The sequence below is a fragment of the Scomber japonicus genome, chromosome 18 (assembly GCF_027409825.1).
Source record: "Scomber japonicus isolate fScoJap1 chromosome 18, fScoJap1.pri, whole genome shotgun sequence".
NCBI lineage: Eukaryota > Metazoa > Chordata > Actinopteri > Scombriformes > Scombridae > Scomber > Scomber japonicus.
This window is the reverse complement of record NC_070595.1, coordinates 25,661,052-25,678,344: the sequence shown is the minus strand read 5'-3', so window position 1 is coordinate 25,678,344 and position 17,293 is coordinate 25,661,052. Positions and strand designations below refer to the sequence as shown.

The window sequence follows — 17,293 nt, the reverse complement described above, 5'->3', positions numbered from 1 at the left end:
CTTTCACTGACTTGATAGGATGTGAATTTCATTGTATCTCTGTGTTTCTAGATTCAACCCTGTACATAAAATGGCATATCCAGATTGGCTTGTTTCTCCTCTGATGTCGGCAGACCCTCACACAAAGAGTCACGGATCTTCCTCCATGCGTCCATCTCTGAGCTCCAAAGTGCAGCTCTGGCTCTGATGAACTTTGAGACTTTGGGCTTTCTGCCTTTGGCCAGACTGATGCTGTCTTTACAGATTTTATAGATGGTCATACCAAAAGAAAGTGAGCCAAATCCAGTCATGACTGAATTAGACAGAACAAAGGACCCTTTGATTGCTGCCTCACCAATCTCTGGGACATCTGCTGTTACACCGGCCACATGACATAATGCTTCACCTTCCTCAGCCATCACTTCGCCAACACCTGCAATCAGCTCTTTACTTTCTAACATCTTCATACCAGCAGTGTTAAGTGAATTAATACCTGTTCTAACACCTCTACCTTCTTTGATAACCTTTCCCACTCCCACAGCCACATATGTCATACTTACTTGTTTTATGTTGGTGACTGTTAGACTGGATGCCTCCTTCAGACATTTCTGAAGAATCTGCACGTCTTCCATGAAGCTTTGGAAGTCTTCACGAGCTTTCTTTTTATATGTGAGGTTGACTCCAATCTCTGTAGCTGTGGTGACAGCGCTGTTGACTCCACTGGTAATTCCCAGCCCCACCCCAGTCACAGTCAGGGCGAGAGACGCTCCAGCTGATACAGGACTTAATGCCAAACCAATTAAAGAAAGAATACTTCCAACTGCCCTCACTGAGTTTCCTGCCACACTGGAGATCTTTGCTCCCTTATTCATGCTCTCTAGGTGAACAGCGCTCTCCTCCAGGTTCTTCAGGAATTCCTGCATCCTGTGCTGTCGTTCATCAAACTTACTGATGAAGTGACGACACGATTTCTCCTTGAACAGGAACACCATCCGGAAGGGCTTGTCCTTCCTGATGAAGAATCAAGAAATGAAGAAAGGAAAAAAGAGGTGACATTATTAAGTATAACGTGATATTTAAAATACAAAATGAAAACCAGTTGGTGAGTTTTCCACATTTATTTAACATACACTATAGGAGGCTAAAACTGCAATAAACCACCTCAGAGATTAGCACAAAATAGCTACAAGTCATTAAATCTGTGGAGAACAAACCCAGAATCTGGGCTTCATGAACTGGCTAACTTGGAAATCCGTTTTTTAATTAAAGCTCTTCCTGTCTCTTTTCCACCACAACTAAACTATCTACAGCGACATATGCTGTTGTCTGATGTATAATACCAGTTGGATATACCCAACATAATTTAGTTACTGATCATTGGCTTTATTGTGTCAATCACTGGCTCCTCCTTCCTGTGTGTTGAAGTGACCTGAGCAGCACACTGAGGGTCGAACATCAATCTCAATTCATAGGAGAGCATGGATGTAATATAGTTGCAGAAGCCAGTATTTCAACTTAGCATTTCTCCTTTGTCTCTGATATGATGTTTTTTAATTTAGTTAGTTAATAGGCTACAGTAAATATTTTACCTAATGATCTTTTAATCATTACATTCATTAAGTTTCAAGTTTACATGATTCATATAAACTGTTCAATTTATAAATAATGAGAGATGAATTAATCAATGTAATCCCATTTGCCACTGAATTCAGTGTTTAACAGGTGTTCATTATATTGGACTTAGTGTTTTAATATTTTCTACAGTGAGAAAGAGTTGTTGTTTTCAATAATTTTGACTTTGATTCAATTGATATTATTGAGATATGACTAGAAAAGTTGTTTTTATTACTTCATCCTACACCCTTTTCAAACATTGACGTTTATTACTTTTTGTTGTTTAACTGCAGTCTACAGTTATTTTAATTGTTTGTTTGTTGCTGTCTATACATTTTATTTTGTTATTTTAAGATGTTCAAAATAAACTAACTAACTAAAACTAAATGAACCAAACTACGTAGTTATCTGTTAAGTCTATTGAACACTACACTAAAGTACACTGATGTAATACTAATTAGATGTGTTTTCCCATTAATTTTGTGAACATCTGTTCTATAAAACTTTTAAATAACTAAAATACCAAATAAAGCTATTAAGAGCAGCAACTGCATTTCTGATATAAACTACTTTGTACAACCAAAATGAGATATTTCAGCACCATCAAACCTCTTATTATCAATTAATGCTTACCTGATTTCATGAAGCTGTTTAATCCTTCGTATGTCATCTTCAGATAAATCCTCATCAAGATCTACCACACTTTCCATATTCATCCTCAGGCGAACCTCACTGAAAGAGCTGTGAATTATATAACTATACCATTAATTTATACATTAGATTTAAAATAATATTTTTTGCACAGAGTATTATTTGAAAAACATATTTAAGTTCTGTTTATGAAACTGTGTTTTATTTATTAAATGCTCTAAATTTTAGGATTGGGTTGTGGCATGTCATTAACAAGGTTTATGAAAAAGTTTACCTTTTCTCTAACTTGTCACATATCTTCTGGGTGGTCTGGATGTATTCATTCAACTGATATTCGAGGACTTCCACATTCTGAAGTTTGGGACGGAAGAATGCCTTTGCATCTCTTTGAAATTCGAGGAGGAGAGGACGGACCTCCCGAGCAGCTTTGATGACAGCCTTAACAGTGTCAGGACTGATCTCTTGGGGCAGATGTAACACCCGGTTCTCCTCACTAAACACATGCAGTGAGGTGACCGCCAGCCTCTCCACTGCATCCAGGAAGCAGTCGAGCTTCTCCAGTCCTCCCAGAGTGTCCTTCAACACACCAGCAAGCTCCTGCTCCAGCTCTTCACGCCTGCTGTCTGCAGTCACTTGGGTTATCTTACTCTTCGTGTACTTCCAGAAAGCCTTGCCTCTGTTGCCTGACTTAGTAACATAGCTGATGCTCAGGTTGATTTTGTCGGCTCTGTCTTTAATGTGTGTAATTATGTTCACCTCTTTCTTCCTCTCTTCCATCCATTTAGAGATTTTATCACCGAATTCTTTCACTGTGTTGATGTCAAAAAGGGTATCTTTGATGTACTGGCACAAGACCGTCTTTAGTTCCCCTCTGTAACACAAAAAAAACATCCAATATGTGAGATTTCATAACAAAATCTAACAGTCAACTGGAGTAACCCAAACCCGACCACATTATCTCTGTGCCAGTACAGAAAGATCTGGCAGAATCCTTCATTTTGTATTTGCTGGAAAAAAATTATTCAACACTGTCAAAAATTACCTGACAATTTTTTAAAAACCAAAGCCTTAACTGTGGCTTCATGACAGACATCTTGGTGCCAGCTTCTCCAGGCCTCTCAGAGTGTACTTCAACACAACAGCAAGCTCCTGCTCCAGTTTTTTTTATTTTTTTGCCGATGTATGTCACCTTCTCCTATTCTGATATGTGTTTTGGTACCTGGCAACCCAACCCAGAGGAAGACGTGAGCCTGAATTCTCTTTAGCCCTCTACTCCACTCATGTTCTTGCTGGAGGGGCTGGTTTGTCTCAGCCATCGGCTACGTTTATAAGAATTTTGTGTTATTAGATGAACCACTGGCACCATTTTACTTGTGTAAAACAAACAGGCAGTGGATGGGTATGGAAGAAGATCAAGATCACATGTGAAAAATGTATTTGAATTCTGACATTTTAAAAACAAAGATATTCAAAGTGCTTTATATGAAACATAAAATGCATCAAAACTTTTTATATGTGGTCCTAATCCTCTTCTGTAGATGAGACTCTGCAACCAACACAGTTGAAAATACCTCTTTTCTTATAAAAAAATAAAGTACTTATCAGTGAGTTAAGGTGCCATACCGTTATTACGTTTTCAACTGTCGGGAATATTAAGGTTGACAGGTGTAATGTATGTCCTAAACAACCATGTATATTATAATATTCTGCACCTAGTGTTTATGGTTTGAGTTTGAGCCAAGAGGCATGCCTTCACTCACTCTTTGATCATGATATCTAACTGAAGTTTTCTTTTGAACAAGTTAAGAGCATGTTATATAACATGGACAATTGCCTCTTGCCCTGTAGATGATCTATTGTGTACTGTTCAATGTCAGAAAATGTTGCACAGTCGTTTTTAATTTGCAAATATATGAAGCTCCTTATTTGTAGGTACTTAAAAATGTTTTCTGGGGAGATTATATTTTTGCAATAGTTGTTGGAATGACATTAGGGTGCTTTCACTGAAAAAATCACCTACTTTATTGAGCCCAAGATCCATAAAGTGTTTAAAGCCTATATCCTGTCTCCCTGGTTTGAAAATGACATTGCCCCAAATCATCAGGGCATGAGCCTCATACCAGATTGTTATTGTATTTCTAAGAAAAGGATCCTTTGCTTATGACGAGTAGAGATATAAATGTAGTGGAAGTGTTATTCTATGTTTCTCTATTCCAACCTAGGCGGGAACCTCTTCAGGAAGAAAGTAAAACATGACTGCTTGAAGCTGACCTGCCCAGTAATAAAGTTTCATATTGGGAAGTTTTGCACTCCCTAATCATGCGGCAAAGAAACTGAGATGAAGTCTAGGGCATTTATTGTTGCATATAGAGCGAATAAAGCTTTTTCTTAGTGTAGAGAAAAAGGAGGCTGAAGCAGGATTGATTGAAACATTTATAGAAATGTTGGTAAAATCCACATTTTGATAATATTAATGCGTCCTACCATAGAAATAGGCAATGGGCTTCATCAATCTAACATTTCCATTACCTCTTTCACCAAGGGATCATAATTAGCTGATATAATATTTTCAATGTCAGCAGTTATTTGAATTCCTAAATAGGTCTGTCATGAAATATATGTTTTAAAATATAACCACAAAGCCTGCGAAGACAAACACTTTCACCTTATTGTAGTGGATATGTGTTGTTGGTGTCTTTTTGTTGAATTTAAAATATAAAGTTAGATATAATATACAGTGTTGGTGTTTGTAAAATCATAAAATATATGAAATATATCAAGTGCATGTTGATTTGGATATGAAGTGTATATTGAAATTAGTACAAAGAAGCTAAACTTACCTTGCTGCTGACATTTCTAACCTCTCAGAGGGTCTTCTTTTCTCATGTACTAATATATATCTATTGCACCTCTCAGTGTCTTCTGTCCTCGTGAGACATGTCTGTTGCGGTACAGTTGAACAGGAAGCACGTCCCTGCCCAGCACTTCCTTTATCTACTAAAAAGTTATTCTGACTGGCATGACGATTTTGATTCCACAGTATTTCCTACTGTTTCCATTCAAAAATACTATTAAATACATAATAAATGTTATGTTATATGTAAACAAATGAATTCGATGATGTAATTGAAATAATAAAATAAATCCACACCACTGGCAATAAGAGAAAAGAAAGCATTTAATTGACTGAAAAAGTTTAGTTTTTTACCGTTTCCAGCCACAAAACTTTAACTTAGTCATTCTTCACTGCTGTTCTGACTTTCTTGCTAACCTTTTCATTTTCTGGAGTCATAACTTCCTGTTCAGTCAACCATAATGAAGAAGTAATCTTTCTGTTCATGGTTCAATGTTTAATAAAATGGCTAAAAACATTATTGCTGTCATTGATGTATTTTTATGTTTCTGGACAACAGCAGAAGTCTTACAGCACAGAGGAATACAGGCATCTGTTGACAATAAGAAAAATAAAGACATCACCAACCTTATCCTTTAATATTATACTCATTACTGTTTTCAAACAGCAAACATTTGACCTTATTATTTCACTGTTATGATAGGATATGAAACTGATATCATGTGATTATTATGAGCAGATCAGCCTATTGTGACCTTCTTATTGCTGTGTTATTACTGAGAAGGTTATGGCTTCTTATTTATAACATTTGTAGTGTCAGTTCAGCATACATCTCTCTCTGCTTAAAAACAAGCTGCAAACTTGACATGGTAGCTGTTTGAAGTTAGATAGCTGCTACACAACATAAATGTATTTTTGTTGCTTTTACCTTTTTTAAATTATCACTGCAGATCAAGATGAACAAACTTTAAATTGAATTCACTAATACAAAATGTAAATACAGAATTTGTCTATATGAGCCAATTATGAGTCAATATGTAACTTGCACAAGTGTCACGTGGAAACTTGAAGCCTGCAGTGCACAAACACTGATAATGAACTTTACAGTGAAGTAGGAGATGTCTCGTGTCAACAGTTAAAGTCAAGTCAAAGTAAAGTATTTACATTTTTTTCCTTTCTTCTTTAAAATTAGTGACCTATCTCAGTTTTATAGATGAGACAACTTACTAAAGAAGACTAAGAGACTAACTAACCATAAGAAACAAGTCAGTCTGTGTCTTACATTTACAGAAATGTATTTAGTATTTTTATCAAAACAGTTTCATTATAAATCAAAGAAAATAACCTCATTGTACACAAATGAGACCCCCCACCCCACCACCAAGGCTTCACAAAGGCTTCCCAGTTAAATCAAAATAACTCCTTCCAGACACCAGCTGAGACATTTGCAGTAATAAATACAGTTGTACATACAATGACTGTGTCTTATCATTGGTGCATTATGATTTCTGTGCAAATGCCTTGGTTGCTGAAGGCCAGCTTAGTCTTAACTGTAAGTTCAAACATCCACCTCGCTTGGGTGAAGTTGAGTGCCTGGCTTCATCCAGAGGCTACAGAGAAGGCACCGTGCCCCTGAGCTGTCATCTGTCCCCAAGTCTGGAAACTACTTTTCACGTGGTCAGCAATTTTTCAGATGAAGCTTGAGCACACCCTCACTGTGCAGCTTCAACAAGATGTCAAACTCAGCAGGCATGGCGTGGACTGCCTTAACTTTCATGTCATCGTAGTAGTGATTAGACAGGGAATAATAATCATATGGATGATTACCAAAAGGCCAGAACCCATACAGTTCCACATTGTCACAGATTTCCAGTGCTAAGCTAGTCATGAATAAGCCAGTGCTGAGACGTCTTGGTTTCAGGCCCTCGTTCCTCCAGAAGAGAGAAACATTCTGAAGGTACTCAGGGTTGAAGAAGACTGGTCGAGCAGGGCTGTTAAATTCCTCAACTGTGTAAGCGGCCCGCAGGGACAAATCAGTATTGGACCTAAATGAAAAGGCAGGAAGGACAAGCAAAGCGTTCCCGTAGGTTTGTAGACTCTCCACAAACAGAAGGCGGCGATTCATTAGAGACTCATATCTGGGGGAAAAAAGCAGATGTGAAGTAACAAAAGATGAGGAATATTACTAGGAGATAATCAAATGAGACTCATCCTTTTGCTCACTTGTGTTCGAGAATGCTTGGGTTTGCTGTCACAAGATCAGTCTTGATGCCCACGTGTTCCTCATAGCCATCTTTCAAAGGCGGTAGATTGCACCTGAAAAAAACAACAGAGAACATACAGAAATGTTTGTATGGAATTCCAGCAGAGATGTGTGTAACTGTGTTGATTAACTGTTATCAACATTTCAATTAACTACACTGGATGCCTGTCTCACCTCATTACAAACTCAGCTGAATCGATGCTCTTTCCACACCTGCTGTCAGTCAAGATACCGCCGTTCCCAACAAGAGCACACGTGTCCAGTCTTGTCTTGAAAGGATTCTCCTGGATTCAACAGACACTGAATTACTATTACAGTCAAAATAAAGACATAGCATACACTATTTAGGACATACGGTTCATTGGAGACAAACATCTTGAGGGAAGAACATACATGCATTTATTTAATTCATAGATTTCATAGATTCAGGAGCAGGACAACACCACAACTGTTTAACGGATCCTGAGGAAGTCCGTGTTATGGTAGACTTTGTTTAAGTTTCCCCACAACACAGTCAGCAAGCAGAACCATGCTCAACAATCATATGTATAAATGATATTTATCAAGTAATAAAGTGCTATTTGGGTTTTCAAACTAATCATGCAAATGTAAACTGAGGTTTTGGCAACACTTCATTGTGATCTGGGAATCATAGTGATTTATACAGTGGTTAAATGTTTGACACATACCAAAAGCTTTGATAATACACATAATCATCTTCATCTAGAGCAAAAACGTTTTATTTTTTCTTTATTTAATCTTGTACTGTGGTACAAGAGGTATCTTATGTGGTATTTTATTCAGTTTTATTTTATTTTGATTGTCTGATTTTAGTCCTTATATTAGTATTAGTAATAATATTAGTATTCATATTATTGTATTAGTATAAATATATAACCAGGAGGAGGATATTGCATTTTTTTCAAATCCATCCATCCATTTTCTGCCACTTATCTGGAGCAGGGTCATGGTGGCATTAGGCCGAGCAATGAAATCCAGACATCCCGCTCCACCAGCCACACTCATCAGCGCCTCCCTAGGAGGAGCCTTCAGACTAAGCGCTTTCTTCACCAGGGCGGTGCAGTGCAACACCCGCATCACTGCCACCAATCCGCCTGTCACATTCCATTTTACCGTCACTGGTGAATAAGACACTGAGATATTTAAATTCCTCTGCTTGGGGTAGCAACTCCCTCCTGGATCTATAATGACTGAATGACTCACAACAGTGACCCCGGTACCCTATACACCTGCAACACCTCCCACAAGGTCCCCCAAGGGACATGGTCGTAAGCCGTCTCCAAGTCTACAAAGCACATGTAGACAGAATGTGCGAACTCCAATGACCCCTCCAGTGTCCTTGTGAGGGTGAAGAGCTGATCCACGTTTCCACAGCCATGATTGAATCTGCATTGTTCCTCCTGAATCTGAGGTTCAACAATTGGCCAGTATCTCCTGTCCAATACTCTGGCTTAACCTTTCCCGGCTGAGTAGTGTGATCACCCAATAGTTGGAGCACACCCTCCAGTCCCCTTTTTTAAAATGGGGACCACGATCCCGGTCAACCAGTCGATGGCCACTGTCCCTGACCTCCATATGACACAGAAGAGGCGCGTCAGCCATGACACGCCCGCAATGTCCAGAGCTTTCCGCATCTCAGGGACAATCTCATTCACCGCCAGTGCCTTGCCACTGAGGAGCTGTTTAACTATCTCAGAGACCTCTGCCAGGGATATGGGTGACGGTTACCCCAGATCATCCAGCTCTGCCTTCTCCACAGAGGACATGTTGGTTGGGTTTAAGAATTCCTCAAATGTTCCTTCCACTGCCAGATAATATCCCAAGTCGAGGTCAGCAGATCTCCGCCCTTGCTGAGAACAGCCTGGGCTAGGCCCTGCTTCCCTTTCCTGAGTTGCCTGACGGCTTGCCAGAACTTCTTTGAGGCCAACCAAAAGTCTTTCTCCATCTCGCCAAATTCCCATACCCGGACTTTTGCTTCAGCGACTGCCAAAGGCTGCCCACAAGGCTTTTGATTTTGTGATCAGTGACAATGATTTTGAACTGGTTAAATATGCACGAGATGGCCTTAGTTGGACTTCTACAAAAAACAGAGTTAGTTAAGCTGCATATTTAGCCAAAAGGTACGGGTACTCTGCACAAAACAAGATATGATCATTAAGCCAGTTTCACTCATCAGCCAGTCTGTTGAAACGGTGGATAACTTTAAGTATCTTGGTACAGTTCTGGACTCTCTGATGGCCTTCTCTGTTAATACAGAAAATATTCACAACTTTTGAGAAGGATTTGCAGTCTAGGTGTCAGCCAGAAGATAATAGAAGTTGTGTAAGTGTAGAGAGTGTTGTAACCTTTCGTATTCCAGCCTGGTACAGTCATCTGAGCTTCCAATCTAAGAAACAGCTCTCTTAATATAGTAGTCTTGGTCAGTAAAATAGTTTGTTCACCTCAAATGCCCCCCCCCTCCGGGCAACTCTGTAAAAGAAAAGAGTCCTGCCCCTCTCCACAACATTGTGCCCAACCCCAGACATCTAAGTCAAGCATTACAAAGCACTTACACATTATATTTACAGTTTTATGCTGTTATTCTGTCTTGTCTACTGTTTTATTGTTTCACTGTTGAACTATCTTGTTTTAAAGCTAGTGCAATAAAGATCTGAACTGAGCTGAAAGTCAAACTGTCGACATAATGTGAGCTTTCCCAATGATGGAGGAAGGAACGATAAGAACTCTTTTCCAGAGAATAGAGAGTTAAGAAACATTTCACTCTGTGGCTCATAGTTGTATTTATTTGTATTTTGTGCAAATTAACAATTCTGGTAAAAAAGTAGATTCAATAGACAACCAGTCAATCCTTTGGTGACTCATTCAGTACATTCAGAGACACACTACCAGACATCAAAAAGACCAATTAAAAACTTTTCTAAAAAGTTACTCAAATCTGTATTTACAGACTCTAAATTTTGTTGATTTTCAATTTGTGTACAAATATGTGTACTGTGTTGTTTGTCTAATTGTTTTAGTGCCATTCTTTGTGTGTATGTTTTAATTGTAAACTGTCATTGAACTACAGTAAAGTAAGAGTAAAGCTACAGGCTCATGTCATGATTTAAAGTAGTTATGGATTGGTTCTCACACTTGAAACAAAATTGTTGATGAAGACCGGAAAAAATGAAAACTGTGACTGTATTTTTCAATGTTTCATGTTTATATAGTTAGGCCATTGAGTGTCAGGTTTTTTCCTTTTTATAATTACTCTATTAGATTCATTTACTCTGGCAAACAGAAATTACCCTTTTTCCTTGTTTTGGTAGATGACTTGACTAATCTGTTACACCCATTGGGTAACTGCTTATGTTTTGCTTGTCCTTCTTAAGTCTGGCTTGACTTTAACTAAAAACCTGCACCAAGAAGCCACACACAAGCAGCAGGACATTTATTTGTGCAGCATGCCAGTAAAGTATAGCCACTCTAACGTATATAGTTTAATCTTGTTAGCGTATTGTTTGGACAGTTTACGATTGTTGTGTTTATGTGTATGTATGTATACATACAATTATTTTATTTTGTGCCAAAACTAGCTTAATTCTTATAGGTAGTGGCATATCAATGTTCATGAAGTAGGAACATTGATTTAACAAGGTCTTGAAAATTTAGATAATTTCATTTCATTACTGGATAAGCTATCATCTGAAAACTATAACTGAAGTCATTTTGAGGCTAAAAAAACCCTTTTACTCCCAAATGTCTTTATTGCATAAATAAGCCAGACATAAATCATGTCAATTACAGTCTATTTAACAAAGATATTAGACATACCAAACACACAAACATAAAAATTTAAATTATTGACTATAATCATGTTAATATCATGCTTGATTACGCTATAAACAGCAAACACGTATTCTGTTAAAAGAAACGCTATCGTTTCACAAATACATACCATCGCTATTAGCTCAGACATAGAGTTGGTCTATTGGTGCGTAATGGCTGTTTGATCAAAATAAAAGCAGCTATAAAGTCATATAAAGTGAGCTTTTCAGTATAAACAAGGCTGCCAGCGCTCCCACAGACGGAAATAACTTTTTGGCAGGCAATCATTTTTGGCACAACACCTGCGTTCTTTCTTCTGTCGCCAACCCAGTAACCCAGACCAATTATAAAATCGGACCGCATGCTTCCGTTGTCTTAATTTGCATCTCAGCTTTTTTATTTGCGTTGTGGTGTTTGCAGTACAGTGATCTTTCTTGGCCACCGTAGTATGTTGAAGACATATTATCTGAAATATACATGACATCATTTAACTACAGGTCAATAATTGCCCCATTCAAAAGTGGGAAGTGTTTTCCAAAATATTTTATGTTTTTTAAAAAATCTTTTCATTACAAATTCCTAAAATGCGAAGAACATGCAAAGCTATATATGATCTCTGTTTTATAAAAAAAAAGAAAAACAATGCTCTGTCCTTTTTGAAATGCCACCATGATGGACACATGATGAGCAGTGGAACAATCGCTGTAGAACAATATTTGAGGAACAAGCAAGACACCAAGCAAGCGGCTGGTGGTAATATCCATGAATGATAAGCAGCATACCTTTGCAAAAGTCCTGAAAATCTCCTTGGTAACCTGAAGAGTCTTCCCGTCACCGTTGAACACAAGCTCTGATCCAATCGGAGTGTTTGCCTGGGTGATGATGGCCTTGTCGAAGCCATTGCACTGCTTTCTCAGCCGAGATCTGGGGAACCACAAGGACTTTGTTAAATAGTCCTTGAATACAGCCAGGACTGTTGACACTGACTGACGGGACAGTTTCGTTTTCCTTATTGAAGAGAAAGCTTCATAATTAGCTAAATAAGAAATATGTGAAATGGCAGTTACTTAATTAGCTATTTGAGGTTATGAATTTCAAAATGTGCACAAATTTACATCCGTAAAATATATAACTGAGCAAAAGCAGTCTCAGTTCCTTGGTGAAGACTGTCTGTAACCATAAATCACATGGTAAATCCAGTGGTTACTTGGATGACATCTGCCAGTCAGGTTCCTCTATTTTAATGTACATTTTTATTTTTACTTTTCACATCTAGTTATTATTCTTTCTATTAACAAAAAATAGGCGCAAATCTCACATTGATTTTTGTTCAAATCTTTCGGAGGATGTTGGCTTTTACCTTAATTTTAGGGAATTGTCCTCTTGCTTCTTCCAGGTTTGAGAATAACGCTTTTTTACTTTGTCGATGACCTTCCTGTGGGACACACACATGCACACATGCACACACACACAGACACACACACACACACACACACACACACACAATGTCCCATACTTCACTGTTAAGGCCATGATCAGTGTATGTGCAGTGGAAGCTTCAAGTTTCTACATCGCACTTGTGTGAGGTGCATACTGGACCAGGATTGGTTTTTCTGTTTTATGTAAAGCACATTGAGTTGCCATTGTGTATGAAATGCGCTACATAAATAAAACTGCCTTGCCTTGCCTATAAACCAGTTGTCATGTCACAAATTTTGCTCGTAGGCCTAAAATCAGATTTTCTATGAGCACAGAGAAACGTTCCACTTTTAGCAGTTGAATGTGAAAACAGCCTTCTATTGTCAAACTCCACATACATTATTCTGCACAGTGAAGCTCAAACATACCACTGAAAGAACTTTAAGGAGAAATAATGTGTGTTTGCTCTCACCTGCAGCCTTTACAAACATCACTCAGCTTGCCGTGACCTCTCTTTGGACGAGGTGGTTTATAAAATTCCAGGTCACTGTGAAAATACAAATAATGATGAGAAAAATGCATAAAACAGATCATCAAAGGAAGTCTGGGCTCACATTTCAATAAAGGAGAAACTCGTGTTCTAACAGTGTAACAGAGTTTGATGTCATGTGGGAATTTCATTATTTTCATTTTTTGGATTTTATTTTAATTGACTCAGAAAATACAAACAGAAAAATAGAAAATATAGAAATCTGACAATAAATTAACAAACAAGTGAACCCTTCCACCTCTAAACTGCAATTTTGACCTTTTACCTGCCTCTCAAACAGTAGTAGTCATAAACGTTATCACTATCCTGTCCTCCTTTACTGTACTTACAACACAGATAACATACAAGGTTAATACTCAGGAACATAATTGACGTAATACTGACTACTTTCTTTTTTAGTAATAATATATATAAATAGTAGTTGTATTCTGTCTTAGTATTTTGCAGTCTAAAACCTTTTCTAAGTTAAATAATTTCAATGGTGAAATGTGGGGAATGTTGGGTAAGCATACCTTTACTATTAATTACCCTTGGATCAAAGAGCAGAAACGGCCTGACAACCAGCTTTTCATCTACGACTTGTTGTTTTATTACTCTGTAAAGCACTTTGAGTTGACTTTCATTATGAAATGTGCCATACAGTTCTATACGACTGTATGGCATCCTAGTAGCTTGACAGGCAATTAAACTACTACTACTACTATTAAACTACGAATGCCATGGCCTAAAGAACACCCAAAGTGCCTGTAAATCGGTCTGTGGTACGCTACATGTTGCTTGTAAATGTTTCTTTTTCTTTTTCTTCTTCCTGTTTTAAGTTTCTGACAACAAGAGCTAAGATAACATGAATGAAAAATCTGCCTTTCATGTAGCAGCAGGTCTGCATTATAAAACCCAATCTGTAGGACAATAGGTCCAGAATGTGGTTGTTCCTGTTCCTGCATGTCCAATTTCATGTTCAGTGACTTTGTATATTTTGTTGTACATATATTGCATACTTGTACTATAAAATATAAGTAAAACTTTCAATTTAACATACTTTAACATACTTTTAATGTACGCACATGAAACTTATGTAGAAACTTATATTAACACTTTGTAATGAGGGCACAAATGCCACCTCAGTAATGCATGACTCACTTTACTTCATGTGATTAGTTCAGTGTTGGTAAAGTTCACGTTCTACATGAACTAGTTCAGTTCATAGTTCATAATTCCAAATTATGAACTAAGTTCACAGCTCCAAAAAATGAACTAGTTCAGTTCTTTTTTTCAATACGTTGCGAACTATACTCTTTTAAAATTGTTGCCACAGCCAGCAATTATTTCATTAGTTTAACACTGAAACTATGTGTCAGATTTCATCCAGTTTTGAATCCTTATCCAACCAGGATTTACATTAGCATCGAAGGGCCTTCCCCCATTGTTGTTTAAACTCCATTCAGTCCACACTTGTAGCAGTTGCAGCTTTCACCCCAACATTATATTCTCAAAAACATGAGGAAAAACTAGCTTGAATGTCATATATATGCTAGTTTATATAAGCTAGTTTTATATATATGTGTATATATATATATACACACACACACACACACATAAACAAATACTTAGGAGTTTATATTCAATGATAAGTAGACCAAGAAAAAAAACAACACACTGACACTTCAATATATATATATATATACACACACACACACACACACACTAACACAAACACATACTTAGGAGTTTATATTATATATATTTACAAATATTATGGAAGACAACACAGTAAGCAGGCTATTAATTAATGACATCAATAACCATTTACCCGATTTTTGTTATCTGTGACTGTGATTGTGGGAAAGTATGACTATTGTGGAATCCATGAGCGCATTTAAACATGAATCATTAACACAAAACTGGACGCTAAACAGAGCGTGACATGGAATGAGAATATCATTTTTGTCATTGTGTGTACGTTGTCATTTGTAGTAAATTAAACATGAGTATTTAGTCCTTTTTGACATTTACTCGTGAATAAGAGATCTGTGGGTAATATATGTCCGTTTGGTAGTAGTTTATAGCGTCCTCTCCACATGCGGGTTCCCGCGACGAGGGGGTGCTTTTCACGGCAGGGGTGCTTAATACGGCACAACAGGCAGTGCGACACTGGCTGCCATTGTCTTTGGTTGCCAGATCCACTCAAGTTGAGCTCCACTCAACTGTGGCGCACTTGTTAGAATCTGGCACAGACAAAGAGGCACACGCAACGGTTGGGCAACACTTTAGTGCGGTGTGTTTTTTGCCTGAACCTTATTGAACGAAATTAAAAAAGAGTGAACGTGACGTTCACAGACACTAGAATGAACGCGTTCATAGTATCGTTCATCAGGCAGAAATACCGTTCGTTCGTTCAAGTTCACCAACATTATGAACGAGTTCATGAACTTTCCTTCAATGAACGCGTTCATGCACAACACTGGATTAGTTAACACTTACTTTATAGTTAATTAATTAATTAATTAATGGTAATTGACCGGTACATCATACATTTATATAATAATTGATACTTTTTCATGCATTATTTAAAATTACTTAAATGATAATAATGATAATACTTATAATTATAATTATTTGTCATAAAATGAATGAAGCTCAAAAGGCCACATATATGCTTTGTGCAGCATCCACGTAGCCAAGTGGTTACAACAAGGGACCTTTGTTGCATGTCAAACCCATTTCTCTCTTGCTTTGTCGTATTCTTTTAATTGTTCTACCAAAAAGAAAACAAATTAACTTGTCATTCAGTCTTAAACGACATTTCCCACATTTCTCTGCTAGAAAGTACTTTTAAGAGCGAGTAGTATATTGTGAAATAAATCATGGAATTAAAGCACAGTTACAGCAAAGGTGGTAGGAAGGCAACACTTACTTGTCGAGCCAGTACCAGGTGACAGTGGTCAGCAAGCTCCCCAAACAGAGGATGGCGAAGATCCAAGAGACATGTGTATTCTCTGCCCCCATGCCTCTCTTTTACTATTAACTTCACCCTCTTGTTCTCCTACTTGCCTTACTTCATCTTGTTAAAACTTGTTAAAAATCTGTTATCTACTGTCCGTCACTCATTCTTTCCTGGCTGTGACTCACACACACACACACACACACACACACACACACACTATTTCTGAAAGGTGATAATTTGCCTCTGTGCTTTCTTCTGTTTCCTTTGTCACACCCTCGCCCCACCATCCTCCTATCAGTTTGAGTTAAGTGTTTCTCTTTCCCGTTAATACAGTTAACATGCCTCCTCCTATCAGCCCTCCTTGTCCTTGATCAGGCCAATCCTCTATCCTCTGCACTTGTCGTCTTCCCTCTCTTCCCGTTTGTGTCGAGGTCAGTTGTGTTCAATCCTTTTGTTGCTGCACATCAGGAGTAGACCTAAGGTGGCTTCTGGGGCAGCAGACCTCAATGTTTTCTCAAAAACCCTGAATATACAGTTGTGGTCATAAAGTTTACATACACTTGTAAAGAACATAATGTCATGGCCATCTTGAGTTTCCAATAATTTCTACAACTCTTATTTTTCTGTGGTAGAGTGATTGGAACACATACTTCTTTGTCACAAAAAAGATTCAAGAAGTTTGGTTCTTTTATGAATTTATTATGGCTCTACTGAAAATGTGACCAAATCTGCTGGGTCAAAAATATACATACACCAATCCTAATATTTGGTTACATGTCCCTTGGCCATTTTCACTTCAATTAGGCTCTTAAAGGACTCACCTTTTCTCCTCCAAACATATTGCTGGGTGTTGTGGCCAAACAGCTCAACTTTTGTTTCTTCTTATTTTTGTTTCTTATTTTTCTCATGTGTTCTTCTCACATATCTTTGTTGGACAGTGTTGGACAGTGATGTTTATTCATTTATTAATGAATTGATGCAGTCACCTTTTGGCTGCAATTTATTCTACCGACCAAAGATTTACAAATTTGAAATGCCTTTAAGAATTATGTTTTTAATTATATATATATTTTACTACGATCTGACCAACGTACTGTATTTCCTTCTTATCTACATGGCTGGAATGACAATAAAAATCCCTTAAGATGTTAACCAGGCTTCTCGTCATTTCTGCACAACATCCTGTATTGA

The 17,293-nt window shown here is 37.7% G+C and overlaps 3 protein-coding genes across 3 annotated transcripts in view; all 3 read right to left on the bottom strand.

Moving 5' to 3' along the window:
• Positions 1 to 17,293, bottom strand: part of rpl3 (ribosomal protein L3) — a 291,434-nt gene that overhangs the window by 69,467 nt on the left and 204,674 nt on the right. The window lies entirely within an intron of this gene.
• Positions 54 to 5,098, bottom strand: LOC128379324 (apolipoprotein L2-like). The gene is made up of 4 exons (XM_053338939.1): positions 5,085 to 5,098; positions 2,519 to 3,115; positions 2,227 to 2,334; positions 54 to 990 (listed from the first exon to the last, which is right to left on the bottom strand). The coding sequence occupies exons 1-4, from the start codon at positions 5,096 to 5,098 to the stop codon at positions 54 to 56; spliced, it is 1,656 nt and encodes a 551-aa protein (XP_053194914.1).
• LOC128379323 (alpha-2,8-sialyltransferase 8F-like) lies at positions 6,777 to 16,164 on the bottom strand. Its single transcript, XM_053338938.1, has 7 exons — positions 16,073 to 16,164; positions 13,081 to 13,155; positions 12,550 to 12,624; positions 11,972 to 12,113; positions 7,536 to 7,645; positions 7,322 to 7,414; positions 6,777 to 7,236 (listed from the first exon to the last, which is right to left on the bottom strand). The coding sequence occupies exons 1-7, from the start codon at positions 16,162 to 16,164 to the stop codon at positions 6,777 to 6,779; spliced, it is 1,047 nt and encodes a 348-aa protein (XP_053194913.1).